Raw genomic sequence first — 22,688 nt, forward strand, 5'->3', positions numbered from 1 at the left:
CTCTGCCACCGGCTTCTCCTTCTGCCTAGCAAGGGTAGTGAAATGGTAAAGCAACCCCAGTCTTCCCAGCTCTCACACAGCATACAATGTACAGGAAAATTCAAGTCTTCAAACACACAACTCTTGCCACCTGTTTCCAAAAGCCCAGGCACTTGACAGTGTGGCTCTCTGCCCTTCTTCCAAGACCTTTCTTTCTTCCTCCTCTCGGCCCTCCCCTTCCTCCACATCCTGCTGCTGCTGCTGCTGCTAGGCCGCTTCAGTCGTGTCCGACTCTGTGCGACCCCACAGACGGCAGCCCACCAGGCTTCCCCGTCCCTGGAATCTCCAGGCAAGAACACTAGAGTGGCATCCTACCTGGCCACAATAGATGCCTCCCCTTCTTTCAATAGATATGCCCTCCAGCAAAGCGCCCCCACCAACCCCACCCCTTCCTCCAAGGGCCGTTCCCTCACAGGGCTCCGCCCTTTCAGCGGCTCCTCCCACTGCCCCACCCACTCCGCACCCCCTCCCCAGGCCCTGCCCACTCTTCTTCAGGCCCAGCTTCTCCTCTTCCTTTTACCTCCCCGCCTCAGAAGGCAGCTCCCTTCCCAACTGGGCAAGGCTTCTCGCTCTGCCGCCGATGGAGCAGTCTGGGGCCTCGACCCGGAGGCGGGGAAGCGGCCCAGCCGCTCACACCCTCCTGAGGGCCCAGCGGGGTGGAAGGACCCGGGCAGCTTAGTCCCCGCCGGCGGGCTACAGGGGCGGTTGCCCTGCGTTACAGACGCGCTGGGGGCGGGGCGATGGGCAGCCCCTGGAGGGGGAGGGAGGGGATTCGCGGCGGAAGTGACGTACATTCGCCCCGCGCAACAAAGCTCAGCGGGGGAAGCGCCTCTGACTGATCGCGGTTGGCGCGTGCTCCCGACAGGCTGTGCGCGGCCGCGAAGCTTCCACCGGCTCATGAGGCGCTCACAGCCGGTGAGCGCGCGGGAGGTCACATGGCGAGGTACCGTGTCCCCTTAGGCGCCCGTCAGGCCTTGGAGTTAGAAAGCGAGGACTCAGCTTCCCCTCAGAGAGCCAGGGTCTCGCCCTCAGCACCGTTGCCCGTGGCGCGGTTGGTTCTGTGCTGACGGGTGGATAGTAGCATCCCTGGCCTCTACCCACGAGGTACCAGATGAACGAAATTGTCCCCAGACTTTGCCAACTGTCCCCAAATTGCCCTTCCCCACCTAAGGACTGTGTCGGGGCAGTACAGGCCAGAAACTTCACAGTAGGCGTTTAAGCCACTTCTTTGACTGGGCGGGACTAGTTGGTACCCAGGTCTTGTAGCAGCGCAACCTGTGAAGTGGGCGTTGGCATGTTTTCCACAGATGTCAAAATAGCCCCACGTCGTTATATCAGCTGAGGAACTCATTGAAGACAGTGAAAGGTCCCCCTCTCCTCCCCTCCCACTTTTGGTGCTGGTACTTTCGGGCATCCCAATGTGCAGCCAGGAATGGGAAACTGCCCGAAATCAGGCATTCATGGTGGTTCAGTTCTGGTTCCAAAGCCTTTCTGCTTTTAAAAGTGTAACTATTACTGCTTGAGAAATATAAGCCTTTTATACCACTGTTGATTAAAAGCTGTGTGGGCTACCCTGATGACTAAGATGGTAAAGAGTCTGTCTGCAGTGCAAGGAGACCCTGTTCCATCCCTGGGTTTGGAAGAGCCCCTTGAGAAGGAAATGGCAACCCACTCCAGTTCTTGCCTAGAAAAATTCCATGGACAGAGGAGCTTGGCAGGCTACAGCCCATGGGGTCGCAAAAGAGTCCAAGGTGATTGACATACACTATATTAATTACAAAGCCTATCAATTGAAAGGAAAGACCATTTTTATGACATAAATACAACATTCTAAGACCTTAGAACAATGTACTTTTCTAGAATATGACTACTTAAGGTATTCTTTACCTAAAAATACACTTTTGGATCTTTTGTATTTTATAACCTGTAATTAATAGTATTTATGCATATTTCTAAGAATTATGCAAAACTGCATGCCTCATTCCACATTTTTTTGTGTTAAAACATGAAATTTTCAATTATATATATATTTTTTACGTGACTGACCCACATGGAATATCACTTCTCTAAACCAGGGATTGAACCTGGGCCCCTGCAGTGAAAGCCGAGAATCATAACCACTGGGACATCAGGAAGTTCCCAATCATAAATGTTAAAGGATGTAACATCCAGATTATCAAAATACATGAAAAAAATGGAAAATTTTGTGCTCGCTTTGGCAACACATATACTAAAATTGGAATAATACAGAGATTAGTGTGGTCCCTGCACAAGGATGACACACAAGTTTGTGAAGCATTCTATATATTTTTTTTAATTGTAAAGGAAAAAAACTATAAAGTGAAAGAAAAAATGGAAATTTTTCTTTTGATTTTTTCCCCTTGAATTCATAACTGTATATTTTATCCACAGAATTTCATCCTAACATAACACAAAAATATAATTTGAAAATGAAATTTAAAAATTTTTCATGACTGTAAAGTTAAAACAACTAAATTTGTTTTCAGATATATAATCACCTTTATTTCTACTCAGCAAATAATAGGAGTGTATTCCTTGTGTTTACAAATAGTAAACAAAAGAATGTTCCTGGAAGTGTACGGAATATAGGGCTGTCCTCTCATCAATTCATGTATCTATGGGAAAATATTACATATTACCAGAATGAGAGATTCAGTCTGTTTTATTCATTTTTTTTTTCAAAGATGTAAGCTGAGTGAAATAACTTGTTCATAGGAAGACACACATGAAAGGGATTTTGTCACTGCTGTGTCTCTTAACTTCAGCAGACAGTTTGGTTAGGAAGGACCTCCCTTCAGTTATGTTGAAAATGGGAAATTTGAAACCACCTGACTAGCAGGATGTTACCCCAGTCATTAAAGCTACATTCTCAGTTTTGGGGAAGTATACCAAAAGTCTTAACTAAGATTTATTAAATGACTGTTAAACATGTTGACTGAAAGCACCTTGCCCTAAGTACATTTGGAAGTTGGAAGATGTGACAACTGATGTGCTTCACACTAATTATGCCTGCATACCCCTTTTAAAGGGGCTTGTAATCACCACTGAGGCTTAGCAAGTAGAAGTTTGATAGCATGACTGTGCAGAAACATAAATGGACAAGTGTGTTTAGCTAGTCATGTTTATAAAATGCCGAAGTAGAGATGGAATCAAGATACAAAAGTTTTTGTAGAATAAGATCTCGGAGTTGGCAAAGGGGTGTTTTAAAAACACCAAAATGGTGGCAGGAGGTATACAGAAACTTTCCATTCAGTTTTGAACCTATATCTAACCCAACATCCACTTAAAACGGGTGGAGGAAGTAGTCAATAGTAAAACCATGTTGCTGGTAAGAAAAAGTTCATCACAAATATAGATGTATGATTAGGTCTGAAATAATACAGTGATTGTTGAGTAATAAGACAATTATATACTTAGCATATTTTTAAAAACTGAAAGTGGGTGCTACCCTGACATTTTAGCAGCCTGAAACTGCAGAAATTCAGAAAAATTCCGAAGTTGATTATGCTGAGGTGATCTGAAGTACCAGCCTCATTTTCATACTAGCATGCCTATCGCGAGCCCTCTAGTGGTTTCTTTATTAAAACTTAAGGCTGTCAACTTCGGGGAAATGAAAAAGAAAATTTAACCTTCAGGGTTACCTGTTTCATTTCTTGAGTTTTAATTAGAGAGCATTATTCAAAACATATGTTAAGCTTCTCTATTAAGACCAAAATGATTCAAAGGAATGAGGTCTGAGAAACTGAATTCTTTGTTGATTTAGTCCATTTGAAGTGCCATTCAACACCTATTATTTTCAGCAGCACTATAACAGAATTGAATTGGCTCTGTATTCTAAACTCTGAAAGACCAAGTTGTGATAGCTGTTCTTTGATTCGATCCCCTTCCCCCATCAGACTCCCAGTTCAGTTCAGTCATTCAGCTGTGTCCAACTCTTTCGACTCCATGCACTGCAGCACACCAGGCTTCCCTGTCCATCACCAATTCTTGGAGCTTGCTCAAACTCATGTCCTTCGAGTCAGTGATGCCATCCAACCATCTCATCTTCTGTCGCCCCCTTCTCCTCCTGCCTTCGATCTTTACCAGCATCAGGGCCTTTTCCAATGAGTCAGTTCTTCGCATCATGTGGCCAAAGTATTGGAGCTTCTGCATCAGTCCTTCCAATGAATATTCAGGACTGATTTCCTCTAGGATAGACTGGTTGGGTCTTCTTGCAGTCCAAGGGATTCTCAAGAGTCTTCTCCCAACACCACAGTTCTTCAGCACTCAGCTTTCTTTATGGTCCAAGTTTCACATCCATACATGACTACTGGAAAAACCATAGCTTTGACTAGACTCCCATTTGAATATATATATTTGGCTACATCACACATGTTGTGCAGTCTTAGTTCCCCAACCAGGAATTGAACCTGGGCCCCAGCAATGAAAGTGCCTAACTTCCATTACATAGTCAAAGAGTCCTAACCACTGGATCTCCAGGGAATTCCCTTGTATTTTTATAGTAACATACATTTGCAAAGGAACTGATAGTGAATCAGGAAATGTGAAAACCCTAACCATAACTTCCAGCTTTTATCCTTTCCATCACCTAATCTGTGAAATGGTGGTAGTTATGGATATGCCCTACCAAGCTCTGGCTATCGTAAAGACCAAAGACGGTAATACACAAGAGCACCTTTAAAACAAAATTTAATTATTTAGACTAAGATGAGCAACTATTACTCATCCCTTTCTAGTTCCAAAGTGGGGGGAAGGGGGAAAAGTCACTCAGTCGTGTCCGACTCTGTGACCCCATGGTCTGGGAAGCCTGGTAGGCTACAGTCCATGGGATTTTCCAGGCAAGAGTACTGGAGTGGATTGACATTTCCTTCTCCAGGGGATCTTCCCGACCCAGGGATCGAACCTGGGTCTCCCGCATTGTAGGCAGACGCTTTACCCACTGAGCCATCACTGACAGGCAGCTCAGCAGTGATAGGGCTACTGGCTTAGTCCTGGAAGGAATGCATCCATTTTACAGAGGAACAGGAAAGGCTTGTATGTTACTTATCTATCTACATACTCTAGGTTCTCATGTTTGCTCTTTATTTACCAGAAGACAGTAATGCCTAAATACTTCCCTTCTCCTCCAGTATTGGGAAAATGATAGAAGAGTTTGTTCTTACTGTATGCTATGTTGGCCACAAGTTTCACTGTGTCCACTTCTATTCCCATTACTTATGTGGCTTAGCTTTCTTAAGGTTGTCATGTACCAGACTGGTGACAATTTCACCTTTTCTTGTTTTTACTCCACTCTTGTAATTTAGCATGACAGAAAAACAAGGTCAGTGATTTCTTTTTCAATACATTAAAGATAATAAAAAAATAGTACTTGATGTTATCAGGCAATTAGATCTTTGCTTAAGAAAAGCCAGGTTTGTGACTAAAAGGAAACATTTTCTTGGAACTTTCTCATTGTCAGGACTTAAATTTCCTTTAAAAAAAAAAAAGAAAAGACTTCCCATAAGTTAAAATTAGCATCTTTATAAATACTAGGAAACATACTATGAAATATTAACAGCAGAACAAAATTCATGATTAAGAAGTTGAATATTTTATTATTAAATTGTTTATTCTCGTGCAAGGCTGTTACTTCACTGTATAAAAATAGCACCAGCAAACACAGTATATTGCAAAATTAAGATAGTAATATTCTTCATTGGACACTATACAACTAACAAACTTTTCTCCACTGGCAGTTATTTCTAGTGGGAAGATAATTTTGACCCAAATCCAAGGATAGCTGTAAGCAAGTTACAGTGTCATATAAGGTTTAAGATAACCATGTTATCCTTGAATTACATAATTTTTGTAATTAGTTTTACCAGAGATAATTTCAGGAATTCTGAATATTATAACTGGAGCCTAGCCTAAAAATCACAGGATGCTGTGGAAAAGATGCACCGTGTTTATCTGAAGTCATTAGAAAGTTAAGGGGTATTTTCTTCAGGAAACATTGTTACAAGTAGTTTCTTTTGCTAAAAGTTGCTTTTTAAATATCTATCCACCACTAATTTAAGACAACTATGCTAGATTAAGTTGTTTCAAAGTAGTTTATTTAGGGGTTCCATTTTCACTCCTCAATAGATTTTATGTATTTCTCATATGCTTCTTCACTCATTAGTTCATCTAGTTCTGAAGGGTTACTGAATGTCATCTTGATCAGCCAACCTGCAACCAAAAAAAAGTATCATATTCCAAATCACCTTTTAAAAGAGAAAATCACATAAATTTTAACCTTAAGAATTAATATTTCTTACATATAATAACGATAAAGAACCAGAAGAAATTGTACCATCATGGATTAAGAAATCTGAGGTTGTAGTTAATAAGCATTAACAACTTTACACAGGGATCCAAATATACAGGTATATAAAATAAGGAACACCAAGACTATAACTACTGAAATTAATGGCATTAGAAAGCATTAGAAGAGAGAAGTAGGTGATAGGAAATAGGAAACTACAACTTAATGCTAATTTTGCATTTTATTGGCTGTTTGACTTTACCAAAGAAATCCTTTGAGAATTTCATCTATGAAAGGGAAAAAACTGCTACTAGTTTACCTTACTACATTATGAAGAAGATGAAAATATGAGAAAACAATGCAATAAATATTGTTAACCATCTTTATCACAAAATGTGATTAGATCTTTATGACTGAAGAGGTAAGTACTTTGAAGTGTTTACAGTGAGTCTACAACTACAACACTAAGAACCCTATAAAATTAGGCAATGCTTTTATTGAGAGAGATCCAAAATATAACCTAACCTGTGTTTTTCCTTTTTAAAGCAGAATATCTATTTATTATAATACCAAGAAGTACAAAAAGAAATCACAGTCAGTTAAAGATTGCTTTATAGTCTAGATTAAATGTTAACTGCAGCAAACAATCCTTAAAAAAATTTTCAGCAACAACTTACCATCTTCATAACACGACTTGTTGACAAGTCCTGGATTTTCTGCTAGAGCTTTATTAATTTCAGTTACTTCTCCTGATAGAGGAGAATAGAGTTCACTAGCAGCTTTCACACTTTCCAAAGCACCAAACTCCTCTAAATTGAGAAAATTAAAGAAAATATGAAATGTCAAGTTAGTGATCCCAAAATACAAAATAGAGAAAAGTGATCACCTCTATAGTCATAATAAAAAGATCTAAATATCTTTAAATAAAACCATAGGTTTTGTCATGCAAGATCTTCACTTATACAATTTGTAGCCTGACAACATTGCCCCATCCAAACAGCACAGTGTAACTAGAACACAAGTAAAAAATCATAGTCTTATTTGCTCAAGGGGTCAGAGGATTGAGTATGGGCCTGCCAAAGTGAAAAAGTAGTCAATATAAAGATCTCCAAATGTTCCACAGACCCACATATTGGAATTAGCAGAGAAATCGCAAAACAGCTGTTACAAAATCACAGTGAGTGAATGTTGGGGGGAATACCTGCAAAAAACTAATAATTTTTAAAATGGACATTCTAGAACTGGAAGGCCTATCTAAAATAAAATATTCACTAGATGGCACTAATAGTTGACTGGATACAGAAGAAAGGATCACTGAACATGAAGAAAGACCATCTAAAATTGATCTGAACTGAATATGAATATAACATACCAGTTTGTGGGGGTAGAGCTAAAGTAGTACTTAGAAGGAAATAATATCTTTTGTTCAGTCACCCTGTCATGTCCGACTCTTTGCAACCCCATGGACTGCAGTGCACCAGGCCTCCCTGTCCCTCACCATCTCCTAAAGTTTGCCTGAGTTCATATCCATTGCACCCATGATGCCATCCAGACATCTCATCCTCTGACACCCTATTCTTCTGCCCTCAATCTTTCCCAGCATCAAGGTCTTTTCTAATGAGTAAGCTCTTTGCATCAGATGATCAAAATACTGAAGCTTCAGCTTCACCATCAGTTCTTCCAATCAATATTCAGGGTTGATGATTTCCCTCAAGATAGACTGGCTTGATTGCCTTGCTGTCCAAGGGACTTTCAGGAGTCTTCTCCAGCACCATAGTTTGAAGGCATCAATTCTTTGGTGCTCTGCCTTCTTTACGGTCTATCTCTGACCACCTTACGTGACCACTGGGAAGACCGTAGCCTTGACTATACAGACCTTTGCTGGCAGAGTATTGACTCTGCTTTTCAACACACTGTCGAGGTTTGTGATAGCTTTACTGCCAAGAAGCAATCGTCTTCTGATTTCATGGCTGCAGTCACCATCTGCAGTGACTTTTAGAGCCCAAGAATAAATCTGTCACTACTTCCACCCTTTCCCCTTCTATTTGTCATGAAGTCTTAGTTTTCAGTGTTGAGTTTCAAGCCAGCTTTTTCACTTTCCTCCTTCACTGTCACTAAGCAGCTCTTTAATTGCTCTTTGCTTTCTGCCATTTAGAGTGGTATCATCTGCATATCTGAGGTTGACGTTTCTCCCATCTTTTTTTTTTTTTTTTTTTTTACTGAACTGGGTGTTAGTTGCGGTACGCAGGATCTTTAGTTGCAGCACGCAGACTCTTAGTTGTAGCATATGGGATCTACTTTACTTGACCAGGGATCAGACCCAGGCCCCGGCCCCCTGCATTGGGGAGCACAGAGTCTTAGCCACTGGACCACCAGGAAAGTCCCTTTCCCACCTATCTTGTTACCAGCTTGTAACTTGTCCAGCCCAGCATTTCTCATAATGTGCTCAGTGTATAGGTTAGTTAGACAAACAGAGTGACACTAGACAGCCCTGTCCTACTCCTTTCTCAATCTTGAACCAATCAGTTGTTCCATACAGGGTTCTAACTGTTGCTTCTTGAACTACATACAGGCTTCTGAGGAGACAGGTAAGATGGTATGGTATTCCCATCTCTTTAAGAGCTCTTCACAGTTTGTTATGATCCACACACTCAAAGGCTTTAGTGTAGTCAATGAAACAGAGATAATGGTAATATCTTTAGGTTTTATTTAAAAATAACATCTTAAAATCAATGACCTGGCTTCTAAAGATACTAGAAAGTGAACAAAAGAAGGCAGTTTATAGAGAAGAGGCAACATTTGAAAGAAGCTATGACACTTTGGATTCTTAAAAAAAAAAAAGACTTTTAGGGACTTCCCTGGTGGTCCAATGGTTAAGAATCTGCCTGCAGGGGTCATGGGTTCAATCCCTGATCCAGAAAGACTCCCACATGCTGTGGAGCAACTAAGCCTGTATGCTGCAACTACTGAGCCCATGAGCCACAACTATTGAAACCCACACACCTAGAGCCCATGCTTCGCAACAAGAGAAGCCCCGGAATAAGAAGCCTGTGTACTCCAGCTAGAGAACAGCCCCTCTTACCCACAACTAGACAAAAGCCCTTGCAGCAACAAATACCCAGCACAACCAACAAAAAGCATCAAACTAGATTTTAGCTGCCACTCATCGCAAGGGAGATGGCATTTTACAGTATAGATAAAAAGTCAATTTAAGAAAAACCGTGGAAACCAACAAACCCATAAATTTCCAGAAGCGAGAAAACGTTAAGTTGGAGGAAGAAAATAAAGCTATGAAAAAATAAATGAAATGGAAAATAGAAAATTTAGCATTGTAGAATTCTACATAGTAGAAATTCTTTCAAGAGATTGATAAAATTGATGAAGAGCTAGCAAGACTGATGCACATTCTTTCAGAAAAAGAGGTGGGAATATTTCTAAACTTATTCTATGCACCAGATAGAACAGATTCCAAAATTTGACAAAGCCATTTTAAGAAAAGACCAGTATCTCTCATGAACATAATGTAAAAAAACAGCAAGTCAAATTCAACAGTACATTTTAAAGAAACAGTTCTTACACAATGACTACCAGGAATCCAAGGTTGGTTAAACAGTCAAAATGAATGTTTAACATTAAAAAATGAATCATTCATCACATTAACAAGAAAAACCCTTCAGACATGTCAACAGATGGAAAAAATTCAACATCCACAAATGATAATCTTGGCAAACTAGATATAGAAAGGAACTGCTTCATCTGATAGTGGGCATCTGTGAAAACTCCCACAGCTAAATATACCTAATAATGAAATGTTCAATCTCTATGAACCTTGGTATGGACCTGAGTTGCCCATACTGTGCCCTTTCTCAGTTCTCAGTGCCCTTGGTGGTGATTTTGTGGTAATCACTGCTGTTGCTGCTGCTGCTAAGTCACTTCAGTCGTGTCCGACTCTCTGCGACCCCATAGATGGCAGCCCACCAGGCTCCCCCATCCCTGGGATTCTCCAGGCAAGAACACTGGAGTGGGTTGCCATTTCCTTCTCCAATTCATGAAAGTGAAAAGTGAAAGTAAGGTTGCTCAGTCGTGTCCGACTCCTAGGGACCCCATGGACTGCAGCCTACCAGGCTCCTCTGTCCATGGGATTTGCCAGGCCAAGGTACTGAAGTAGGCTGCCATTGCCTTCTCCTAGACCAAAATAAATACCTAACATTTCAATTTATTAAGCGGTCAGATCCAAACTACTTAGAAGGTTTTTATATCCTAGCAATTGAGTAGCAGTTTAAAAAAAACAAACACAGAAATTGAACAAAAACAGAATTTTCATTCTTAATTACCATTTACAGATATAAGTGTGTCTGCTGCATATTGTATAAGTTTTCCATCAGGAAATCAGGTCATATCAACCAGTGCCCAACCTCATGTTCCACACCAACTGTGTAGTACTTGCTTCAAAGATACATTACCCAAAGTAATAGAGTAAGATTCAATATTGAAATTGTTAACTTAACTGAATCTTAGTTTGTGCTGTGCCCAACAGATGTTAAAAATTAAAAATATCCCATAGCACCTCATGTTACTGGGGTATATAATCTGGGAATTATGAAGACAAAGATATCTTAGAGAAGACACAATGTTTTATACATAAATATGAGAAAATATTCATAAAATACATATTTGAAAAAGGTTTTATATCTAGAATTTATAAAAGATGCTGAAAATCAATGATAAAAAAAGATAAATTAGACTAGAGACTTCACAAAGATGTGAGTGGCAAAAAGCTCATGGAAAGGTGAACAATCTGTCACTAGGGAAATGCACATTAAAACCACAATGAGATATGTTGTACATGGAACTCTCTGATACTGTTGGTGAGAATACAAATGGTATAACCACTTCAGCAAACACAATAGGATACCGCTGGCATAAAAAGCAAATTACTGAGCACTTAATATGAATGTATCTCAAACTCATGACAATAGACAAAAGAAACCAGGCATAATGTCGTCTGATTCCTGTTAAATGAAGTTAAAGAATAGGCAGAAGTAATCTATGGTGACAGAAATCAGAGAAGAGGTTATCGTTTACCAAAACTGTTTGGATTATACAGTTAAGAGTATATAGTTAATACCTAGATCTAGTTAAGATCTAGATCTAGGCATTTTCACCATATATAAATTTCATTATCAATTTAAAAAACACCTTTGGCAGAAAGTTTAAAGCATTCATTAGTTTAAGGAGGTTACTCAACATATATTAATGGAAATTTTAAAATTAAGCATAAAAAAGAAAACAACTGATATACAGATAAAAAGAAAGTTTAAACAAGATAAATGATAGGGAAAGTTTAAGCAGAAAAAGATATGGCAAATATTGTCAAAGATATTAGAAAACAGATACTTAAATTCTCTAGCAGTGTCTTATACATGTCAAGGAGCCCATGAATAATAATACACGTGGTTCCACTGCTTGACATTTATCAAGTACTAATCTCCATGGTATAGAATCCACCTGCCAATGCAGGAGACATGAGTTCCATGCCTGGGTCAGGAAGAGGAGGAATGGCAACCCACTCCAAGATTCTTGCCTGGAAGATCCCATGGACAGAGGAGCCTGGCAGGCCACAGTCCAAAGGGTTGCAAAAGAGTTGGACACAACTTAGTGACTAAACAACAACAAATCTTATGCTGGATGTTATGCTAATTCCATTTAATCTTTACAACTACTATATGAGGCAGTTATTATCCTAACTCACAGATGAGATCTACATTAAGTAATTTCCGCCAAATCGCACAGCTGATATGTTGAGGGGCCTGGATTTAAAACCAGATTCTGACTCACGAGCTCATGTTCTGATATTCTTTACTGCCTCCAAAGAAAAACAGATTTTATTTTTTAAACTTAAGAGACCTCAGCTATATCACTGATGCATCAATGTGTGGCAGGGATGGTGCTAAAAGCCATTTCTCTCTACTTCCTACCTTCCATTATAAAATATGAAAATGTTCACTATTCTTCACTATCATCATTCCTTACAGCTAGGGATGGCAATAGGATGCAGACAAGTTATTATTCAAGATTAAAGAAAACTCATGGCATGAATCATGACATACCAAGATGAGAAAAACACTCACCTTGTTTGTTCAACTTTGTCCCAACTTCAGGCAGACTACAGTAAACAACATCTCCCAAAGCTTCCTTTAAAAAACAAAAACAAAAACATCTCTAAGAGATCAAATTAAACCTAGTAATTAGGAACAAGCCAAGCATTTAATCCCTTTAATTCAAATAGTATATACTTTACACTTGAGGGATCAAATTCTGTTTTTTCTTATAACCCTTTAAAAATGCAAAATTATTCTTACCTCAGGACTTGCAAGAAAACATGACATCAGCTGGCCCACAGGTGGCAGTGACCCTTGTCACCAACCATATGCCCCCGAAAAGATGACTAGCTCCTTTAAGAACAAACACACTTTGTGCTTTTCCACTTCTGCAATTTTACTGAGGACATTTCTCCTATTGATCTGCTGACTAATCAACAGTGATCTCTCCATCAAGTTGAGTGGGTTACAACCCCTTGTACGATTCAGGTCATCCACCACATATTGTTTTGCATGTCATTTTCCATGTTAAGTGATTTCCCCTCATAAAATTGAGGAGAGGAGGACAATATTTATACAGTATTTCACAGAGCATTCTGTACTGGGCCTCAGTAGGTACACAGATATGCCCACAAAGATACAGCTGTCATTGATTCTCAGTACATGAGATCCCAGCATTTCTGAGGAATACCATATCCTCTAATCAGTTAATATCCCCTGCCCCCTCCTCTCCCCTCCCCACCCAGAGGTCCAGTTGAAAAGTCACTGATCCATATTGCTGTTTGGCTTCTAGTTTTCTTTTGAATGAAGTCGCTCAGTCATGTCCGACTCTTTGCAACCCCATGGACTGTAGCCGAACAGTCTCCTCCGTACATGGGATTTACCAGGCAAGAATACTGGAGTGGGTTGCCATTTCCTTTAGATCTTCCCAACCCAGGGACTGAACCCAGGTCTCCCACATTGTAGGCAGACGCTTTACCATCTGAGCCACCAGGGAAGTCCTGGTGTAGTTTTCTAGTATTGTAGTTTTCTTTTACACAATATCAAACTAGAGGCTCAGTGGCAATAGTGGAATTAGTTGAGATAAACTCTAAATAAAAAGTTTATCTTTGTGTAATCTGTGCCATTCTAGGTGTTCCCTCTTCAAGTCCCCAGGTCATGTGTGAAAGTGAAGTGGCTCCCACATTGTAGGCAGATGCTTTACTGTCTGAGCCACCAGGGAAGTCCTGTGTATATCAGGTCCTGTGTATATCACTATTATCCACAAAACACTAACACTCCAGCCCTTTTGCTTGCTCTGCTGCTTTCCTTAACTGCCTCAATATGAAACAAACATTTCCCTTGAATTTATTAACTGTTAACCTTTTAATCTCTTAAAACACTATACACTTTCCTATGTTTTTCTTTTTCCACCTATGACAGATGTTCTTCTAAGGACCTTTAAAGGGCCCAAGATACTAAGGGGCAGAATAAACAATTTTTAAAAGATAAAGACAATGGAATTTAGGCAAGAGCAGACTGTTTTAAATATTTCAAGACAATCTAGTACCTGTGCAAAATTGCTGATTCCCACTGTTCCAACACCATTTTCTGTTGTTACCCATTCGTGTTTTTCTGTGAATTTCCGCACTAAAATAAAGACCAACATTTCAGAAAAGCAGTGGCATCACTTCTTTAAAAGCATTTTTTTTTTCCATATCAATGCTATCAAAAGGCAAGGCCTTCCCAGTATCTGTTTGACTTATTGACACTGTCATTCAACAGTATACTGCCCAGGACGAAATAGATCATATGAAAAGACACATCTCAACAGTGGTATTATTTAGGCAAAGATGGCTTGATGTAAATACCTTTGGATCTTTTGGCGATTTGATTATTTGTACTCAACATTACTCGGTCTAAATCATATACACAAATACTGGAGCACATTTCAAATGTATACTTATCCATTACTGATCTGTCTTGCAGAAAGAAGTCTGTCCCTCTGAAGAAAGAGTGATGAAGTTTTGGGAGCATAAAGACTGCTCATAAATGACTTAACCTAAAAAATAATGTGCCTCTTTAGGTAGAGCTGTATCAAGAATAAAACTGACCTTGAACAATTATAACTTGACTAAGTTCTTGATCCTACTTTAACTGAATTCAAGTTGGCCCTTGAATAAAGTGGCTACCATCATTATGAGAAGCAAATTATACCATCAGAACTCAGTTGTCACCTCAGAGCTAAGACATTAACTGGTAGAAAGGCAAGCTCTGCTCAACATTCACTGGACAGGTTAGCCCTTGGCTTTATAACCTGCTTCTTTTCAAATACAAGGATGGCCAAACTACTCAAGGATTCCTGGAACAAAGACCTACCAAACTTTGAGTGATGTGAAAAAAATTACTTAGGAATTAACAGTACTTGCTTAAAAGAATAAAAATTTTTATAAAGCATATCTTCTTAAATATATACCACATTCTGAAGTGAAGAAGTTTTCCAAAAGTACAGAAATTAATATGAAAATGGCTTGTTAATTTCGATACTGTTTTAAAAGTATTGCTAGTTCACTCTTACCCCAACCCAAAAGATAACTGTACTTAAAACATTAAACTCTCTTGATTACACAGCTCTGATACATAGCAGAATGTAAATAAAAAGTATTAATTTCCACCCCCATCATTAAATAACTTGAATATCATACTCCTCAGTGGAAGAGGTTGCAAAATCTCACCGTCAGTTGCTCCGCTCCACTTCAAATTACTGAATGCTTCAGGTCAATCTGATGTTTCCCTAAGGTTAAGGTTTGTTTGTACTTAGTGTTCTGACTGCAACCCACTCTCTCCACTGCCTTTTCTTGACTTTCGATCTCAGCTTAGAAACTTCCTGCCAGCAGCCTTATCTAGCTCTCCAAGCCTAGGTTCCTGGGCTGTGCAGTCTGCTCCCCCAGCTCTCTGCACCTCTCCCCCCAACACACTCATGGCGCTTAACATGCTACAGATACAGCTCTTCTGTCACCTTCCCCCAGGGAGTAGACCAAGCACAAAGCAAGCAAGAGCAGGGTTTATTGCATTCGTAGCCCCAGTTCTAAACATTGTCCTTGGCATACAGTAAGCAATCAAAAGTTGGAGGGAAGTAATTTTTTAAAGTGTAAGAAGATTCTGAGCAAAACATAGAGTATATAGTTATCTGGCTACAGCACTCAATTCTCCCTAACATTCTGTGACAACTCTAGAACTAGCAGTTTAATACACTTTTTTATAGAAAGGACTGGACAACCATAAATATGACTTCTCTGAGACTGTCCTGACCTTGGTCTTGCCATCTTGCCTAATTGTAAAGATAATCTTGAGGAACAAGAGCTCTCAACATTCAGTTTTAGCAACTGAGCAACCACAGTTTAGAGGAAAAGGCAGCAACATTGCTAAGCTAAATGCACCCAGGTCCTGTTAGCCTCAAAGGCCATTAAGTCTTTATACCAGGCCACGAAATTTAGGCTAAAAACAATGATTGGTACAATTCTCCTTTAACCCCTGGCCCAATGGAAGGAAAAGTGAACAGGAGATTTGGTAGTTTTGAGTCTTGAAAACAATGGGTTTTAGCCCCCAGAAAATAAAGTGTTTTGAGTAATTTATGAGAACTTTGCATTTTCCCCCCTTTCAAAGTCACTGAATCAAATACACTAACATTTGATCAATTTTCTGCTGATTCTATACACTAACATTTAATAAGTAACATTATCAAGTACTTACTATGTATCAGGCTATATGTACAGCAGTTACATTGTTTCATTTCATCCAACAAGTCTGTAAAGTAGGGATTATCATTTCCATTTTTCCAGCGAGGTAAACAAGTGACCACCCAAGATAGAGGAAGCCAATGGAACTCAAGTCTCTAGTATTGAAAACTTGTGTTCAACCAGATCATGGCTATTGATATCTTGGGCAATATTTAACTAGTTAACAGGACAATGCAAAAAAGTAACACTGAACTAACCAAAAAAATACAGGCTTTTAAGTCAGTTATCTGAGAAATGCTTTTCCCTTATATTCAAATTAGTAATGTATTGATGTATGTAAATTAGTAAGGTACTGATATGTACCACCAACAGATCTGAGAGATTACGGTGGGCGGGTGGGGAGGAGATAAGTAAGCTTCGTTATGTTTGACTTAGAACTAAATTTATCAACTTTTCTAGTCCCAAACAGGTTTCTAAAACAACGAACTTAATGAGACAACAGCCACCAGACCTGTGCTCCGTGCAAGTAAGAAGCCGGAGTTCGCGAAGAGGTGCACTTGGTGCCTCACGTTTTGGTGCATTAAGTACAACAGTTTTTGCTCTGCGTTCACTTGTGCTGAAGTAGCACAGATGGCCAAGATATTTACGGGCAAGTCTCCCAGTTGCATCAAGCCCGTGTATGTAAGGCCTCGTTTCAGCCCAACACACATTCACGACTATACTTTATATACGACGATACAGACTTTAGCAGAACGTCCTCAGTGGAACCCAGGAGACTTTATCGCACTGCTTTAGGAAATAGTTGTCTGCAACATTATGCTAGCTTTAGCTGGTAAAACTAGACCCAGTGCTTTAAGTTTCAATAAATGCGCTTGCTTTACTTTTATTTCAGAACTTACAGTGACGATATGCATAGCAAAGTAAAGCCTATTATTTGTCCTCACTCAGGGTGCACGATGCTCACAAATGCGAGGAACCTAAGGTCACGAAGGAGCTCAGCGACCTTGCCCAGGTCTGCAGCAGCGAGCCGCCTACGATCCTGCCAGAACCACCCTGGACACGGCGGCCGCGCCAGTCTTCAGTCTCCCCGCCCCCTCGCCCCGGCTCCCAGCCCGCAGGACAAAGGCTGCGGGGCCGTCCAAGCAGCTCAGGGAGGTAGCAACGGCGCCGCAACACGGGGTCTCAGCAACAAAAAACGCGCAGAGGTCGCCTCGCTGGACCCGGGCGGCCCACGGACGAGGACCCGAGGTAAGGATCGAGGCCAAGCCCCTTTCCCCCGAGGCAGCCCGGCTCGGCCCACGTGCCCTCCAGCACTTACCCGACAGCAGAGCAGGGCCGGTGCGCAGCGCCCGGACGGCACCCGCTCGCAGTCCCCAGGGCCGCAGCGAGCAGGGCGCGCTGGGTGCCGAGATGGCGCGCAGGCTGCCGACCGCGGCCCGCACGCTCCGCACCGCGCGCAGCGCCATGTTCGCACGGGTGCAGAGGGTCTCCGCGCGGCACCTAGAGCACCCCGGCCGGCGGGGGCGGGGCGGGACGGGGAGGGGTGGGACTGGGCGGCCCCGGGCCGGAGCGAGCCGGAGCGAGCTGGCTGGACCGGGGCGCGGGGGCGGGGCCCCGGGAGGGGCGGGGCCTGACAGGGCCGCATGCGGGAGGGGCGTGGACGCTCGGAAGGCCCTGAGGCCCGGAAGGGGCGGTGGCGAGGGGCGGGGACTGGCTTGTGGACTAGGCGGGCCAGGCCGAGCTGGGCGGGGCGTCGAGGGCGGGGCGTCCCGGGAAGGGTGGGACCACGCCTTCAGGCGGTGCTTCTGGGCGAGTGAAAGCTGTAGGTCAGCATCTGTGACTTCCAAGACCCACCCAGGCTATGAGAAGGGCTCCAGGCAGGAGTGGTGCTCTTGGGTCCTCGGGGAGGCAGGGTGCTCCCAGTCCTGTTAAAAGATGAGGTCTCCACCTTCTAAAGAGGATCAAGGTCACCCAGAGCAGTATTCATAGCAGATCCAAAGAATCATTCCAGCCGAAGTTGGTTGTTGGGCACTGGCCAAAGGTGCCCTAACACGAATGCAGTTTCTCTTTGACTTTTTGAAATATTGAAAACTTTATTACTTTGCATATTCCCCAAACCCTACAGTCTCCAAAGAGGGGAGAAACCTAATCATGAAGCTCATAGAGGGGCAAGGACTTGTTGAAGGGTCAGGAGTGGCTTCTGGTGGAGTCTATACTGCAGGAGCTACTGCAGTAGCAGTCAAAAGGCAGAGAGTTGAGACCCAGCATGATCAGCTCCTTGCTTAAGCAGTCCTGTGACTGAAACTTTAGGAGAAAAGCAGAAGACATGTCTCACCCAATCCAAGGAGACAGAAAATTAGGTTTGGAAAAGACTTCACCTTTAACACAGATTTTGTGGAGTAGGCAAGAATCAGCAAAGAAACACTGGAGTGAGAAACACCTCAGTCTCCACACTGTCAGTATTACAGGGTATACCTTGAAGTATATGCGTGTATGAGTATATGTGCGAATATATGTGTGTGTGTGTGTTTGGGAGACCCAAATGTTGCGCTGAGATTCTGCCTCACAAAACTGGGGATGTCAACACATCTGTGCAGTAGTTTGCAGGGGCTATCATGCTCCTCTGAGTTGTCTTTTCCTCTGAGTACACTGAACCTTTGTTATGTGCCTGGGAGGGATGCACTACCTTTGTAATCCTCACCAAACCCCTACTGGTAGGTATTATACTCATTTCGTAGATGAAGAGCTGGAGGCTTGGAAAGGTTAACTAACTTTCCCAGGAGTGGAATGAGGGAGACATTCTATGGTTTAAGCAAACTAGGTGTCAGTAGCAGAACTTGCTCATCAGTCCAATTTGCAGTCAACTGCTCTTAAGCTCAGTTCTACTTGCCACTGTTTGGGATGCTGACTGATTCACAGTGCTGTATTCTAAACTCCAGATCTTGGTTAACTTCCATAATGTCAGTGTTCTGTTTTTATTGTTCTGTTGCAAGTCACTTCAGCATAATGCAAGCCATCCCCTAAAATATTTATTCCCAGCTTTAATAACTCATTTGATGCAAAGAACAGGGTCACTTATCAATCTGTGGGCTATGTCATGGGCCCTTATGCCAAAGCAGTAGGAAGTGTGTCTTTTTTTTTTCTTAATGTAACAAGCATTGGGGATTAAAATTTTTTTTTCCATCTGATTATCTTTGTAGCATCCATGGCTTGAGATGTGAAAGGTCATCTCATTATACAATTGGTACAGGCACCTGGAAATTTAGGTGGTCATTTCTTTCAGGTGTCTCAAAGGGGTCTACTCATCTCTTTGTGACAGTCCCTGATGGCTCAGAGGTTAAAGCACCTGCCTCCAGTGTGGGAGACCTGGGTTCGATCCCTGGGTCAGGAAGATCCCCAGGAGAAGGAAATGGTAACCCACTCCAGTATTCTTGCCTGGAGAATCCCCTGGACAGAGGAGCCTGGCAGGCTACAGTCCACGGGGTCGCAAAGAGTCAGACACGACTGAGCGACTTCACTTCACTTCATCTCTTTGTGCAGATATATTTATTTCTCTCACAGAAATACAATGGAAGAAGTTTATAATTTGATATTTACAGTCAATAGAGAAGTGGAGTAGTTGGAAAAAGAAATGAAGAATTTATAACTAATCCAGATCTTAGAACTTTTCCTGTTTAAAACAAACAGACAGTATGTGTTTGGGTTGATTTCTGTGCCATATTTTCAGAAGACATGTGTACACTTTGCTATGAGTTATTTGATGAGTATCTGAAAATGTAGCTCATGACAAAATACATAATGGATGATGGGTTTTGGGGTAGACAGAAGATAAATCCCCCAAGGTTTTATGTGCATTGTCATGTTATGTGTCTCTTTGTTTGTAAAGGATCCTGGCTTTTCATTGTTAGTAGTAGAGTGGGATCCTGGTTCAACCATCATAAAAGAAAATTTAAGCTCTCATCCAGATAGAAGGCTGGCAGTAGTTCAGCTTCATTGTTACACTAGCTATTTAAAGACCTCATCAAGTATGCATGTTCCTTTCATCTTTCTGCTCTGCCATCTTCAGATTGTACCCCATGGTCTCAAGGTAGCTGTCAGAGTTCCAGCAGTCTTATACCAGACAGTGTTCAGCAGCCCTTGAGCTCATCTCTTTTTATTACCAAACTGACCTTTCCCAGAAGTGTCCCAGAGACCTTTTTTCAAAATTTTCATTGGCCAGACTGGATCATGCTGCTGCTAAGTCGCTTCAGTCGTGTCCGACTCTGTGTGACCCCATAGACGGCAGCCCACTAGGCTCCTCTGTCCCTGGTATTCTCCAGGCAAGAATACTGGAGTGGGTTACCATTTCCTTCTCCAATGCGTGAAAGTGAAGTCGCTCAGTCGTGCCCAACTCTTAGCAACCCCATGGACTGTAGCCTACCTGGCTTCTCCGTCCATGGGATTTTCCAGGCAAGAGTACTGGAGTGGGACTGGATCATGTGGCCAGCCTAAATGGCTCATTGTCAAGGGCTATTATCAAGACAGATTGAGATTTACTTTGAGGTGGCTGCAGCCTCACCTTGCTGTGTGTCACGTGGGGTAAGGGTAGTGGCTACTTGAATAAATCAGGATTCTGACAGCAAGGAGGAAAGCGGAATGGATCTGGGGCAGGTATCTGCTCCAATGGGTGTGTGAGGAGAGACAAGACAGGGTAAATTGCAAAGGATTCATCAGGTGCTTCCACTGTGCAACAGAGGGGAAATGTACACTTATCCTCACAGTTACCTGGAAGACTTTTATTATCTAGATCTATGGTTCTCAGAATTTAAAGCATGTTTATCATGTCTGACTGCACATTGGAATCACCTAGGGAACATAAAAAATATTGATGCCTGTGACTCAGAGATGCTGATAGATAAATTGGGGTGAAGTCTGGGGTCTCTAGCACGTAGGCAAGATTGAGAACCACTAGTATAGATCAGCAGTTCTCAAAATATTGCCTAAAGAACACTAGCCCTGATTGAAGTGCTGTCATACCAGAAGCCTTGGTTATAGGGGTTTGGGAATCATTACACATGTTATTGCTCACACTATCCCAAGAGATTCACCGTACATATTCAGCATATTAAAAGCTCTAACAATTCCCATGCTAAAGAATTTGTATGTCCAGTGTTTCCCACATTTGATCTAGAAACATTTAAGGGAGGACGACACCTGTTATGAGTTGAATTGTGTCCCCTAAAGAGATAGGCTGAAGTCCCAGCCCCCGTACTGGGGAGAAGGCCATGTGACAACTGAGGCAGAGGCTGCAGTGACGCACCTACAAGCCAAGGAATGCCAAGGATTGCTGGCACACGCTGGAAGCTAAAAGAGGGAGCTCCTTCATAGAGCCTGCTGCAGGAGCATAGCCCCATCAGCACCTCGGTTGTGGACTTCTAGCCTCCAGAACCGTGGAGCAATACGCTTTCATTGTTTTAGGCTACCCAGTTTGTGGCACTTTGTTCTGGCAACCCTAGCAAACTAATACAACATCCATTAGCATCTGTTGGACCGCAGTTTGGGAAACCCTGAACTAGAATCATTCAAAGGCAACTCCTGACTGACCAAGAAGATGAAATAATTAGTCTATAGAGGGGATCTTTTCCCCATGAACTCCAGACAATATTTGTTTTATTTCTAGGAGGAAATACATTTGAACAGTATCATAGTGGTGGCAACTATATGTATGTATTTCTCTTATCTTTTTTTGCTTGCCAGGCTTGGTGACTCTAATATGGACACAGAAAAGTACTAACCTGGAGAGATTACAGAATCACTGGTAAGTGTAGGCCTAATGTGCTGGCCTTCCCCTATTCTACAGATCATGCCTGGACCAACAGCTTAAATTGGGGGCACAGTTGAAACAGGTTGAGGGTGCCAGACCTCAAACAACAACTCAGGCTGCTCACTGCTGCTTCCAGGCTCCTGCCTTTTGCATTTAACGCCCAGAAAACTGAGTGTCTTGATCAGTAGCAAATTGACGATCTCTCTGTCCTCCGACAGCTGCAGAGGGAGAAAGAACCATGTGACTGATGTAGAGCTGTTCTCTTCAGGGGCTTTTCTTTCTTATGGGGAAACCATGGTTTTATCATCCACTTTGGTCCCTGCCAAAGTGATATCACTGTTTAGAGTTGCTTTTGTTTTGGAATTGACCTTCTTCTGGGAATCTTAAGGGTATTCACTCCTGCCTTTATCCCCAGGGATTTCCTTCTTCCCCTGCATTGAAAATGACAAGATGCCCTCTACCACCCCCAACAAAGGCTATTAGGAATTTGTGTACAAAGACCCTCATGTGTTGCTGCTGGGAATGTGAAATGGAGAAGAGTTTGGTGGTAAGCCAAAATGACCATATGACATCTTGAAATAAATTTCTAGCCCCAAGATGGAGCCACTCCTGCCCAGGGTGCCATGTCAGCAAATTGAAACTTGGATATCTTTTGTGTCTCTGTAGAGGCTCCCCCAGCAATGCAGTATAGCCAGTCAGCCAGTCCCCAGACGCCAGACCAC

The 22,688-nt window shown here is 42.0% G+C and overlaps 2 protein-coding genes and 1 long non-coding RNA gene across 3 annotated transcripts in view; 1 reads left to right on the plus strand and 2 right to left on the minus strand.

Annotated features, from left to right (window-relative positions):
- LOC106503084 lies at positions 850-22,555 on the plus strand. Its single transcript, XR_001919426.1, has 4 exons — positions 850-982; positions 17,112-17,411; positions 21,900-21,960; positions 22,382-22,555. It is a non-coding gene; the product is annotated as an uncharacterized LOC106503084 (long non-coding RNA).
- On the minus strand, positions 5,630-17,796 carry GCSH (glycine cleavage system protein H). The gene is made up of 5 exons (XM_018061759.1): positions 17,482-17,796; positions 13,994-14,073; positions 12,475-12,538; positions 7,021-7,152; positions 5,630-6,267 (listed from the first exon to the last, which is right to left on the minus strand). The coding sequence occupies exons 1-5, from the start codon at positions 17,627-17,629 to the stop codon at positions 6,170-6,172; spliced, it is 522 nt and encodes a 173-aa protein (XP_017917248.1). The 5' UTR covers positions 17,630-17,796; the 3' UTR covers positions 5,630-6,169.
- PKD1L2 (polycystin 1 like 2) overlaps positions 21,998-22,688 on the minus strand; it is a 100,819-nt gene continuing 100,128 nt past the window's right edge. The window contains exon 43 of the mRNA XM_005691891.3: positions 21,998-22,184. Within this exon, the coding sequence (XP_005691948.2) occupies positions 22,023-22,184 (162 nt within the window). The 3' untranslated portion in view covers positions 21,998-22,022. The remainder of the gene's footprint in view (positions 22,185-22,688) is intronic.

This window comes from Capra hircus, chromosome 18 (genome assembly GCF_001704415.2).
Source record: "Capra hircus breed San Clemente chromosome 18, ASM170441v1, whole genome shotgun sequence".
Lineage (NCBI taxonomy): Eukaryota > Metazoa > Chordata > Mammalia > Artiodactyla > Bovidae > Capra > Capra hircus.

Bases quoted from the DNA above. Each gene is read 5' to 3' on its own strand.
- GCSH (XM_018061759.1), bottom strand. From the start codon at position 17,629: ATGGCGCTGCGCGCGGTGCGGAGCGTGCGGGCCGCGGTCGGCAGCCTG. The intron at 12,539-13,993 runs GTACTAGATTGT...TGTTTTTTAAAG, and splicing joins GAATCAGCAATTTTGCACAG to GAAGCTTTGGGAGATGTTGT. The intron at 7,153-12,474 runs GTGAGTGTTTTT...TTCTCAATTTAG, and splicing joins GACAAAGTTGAACAAACAAG to AGGAGTTTGGTGCTTTGGAA.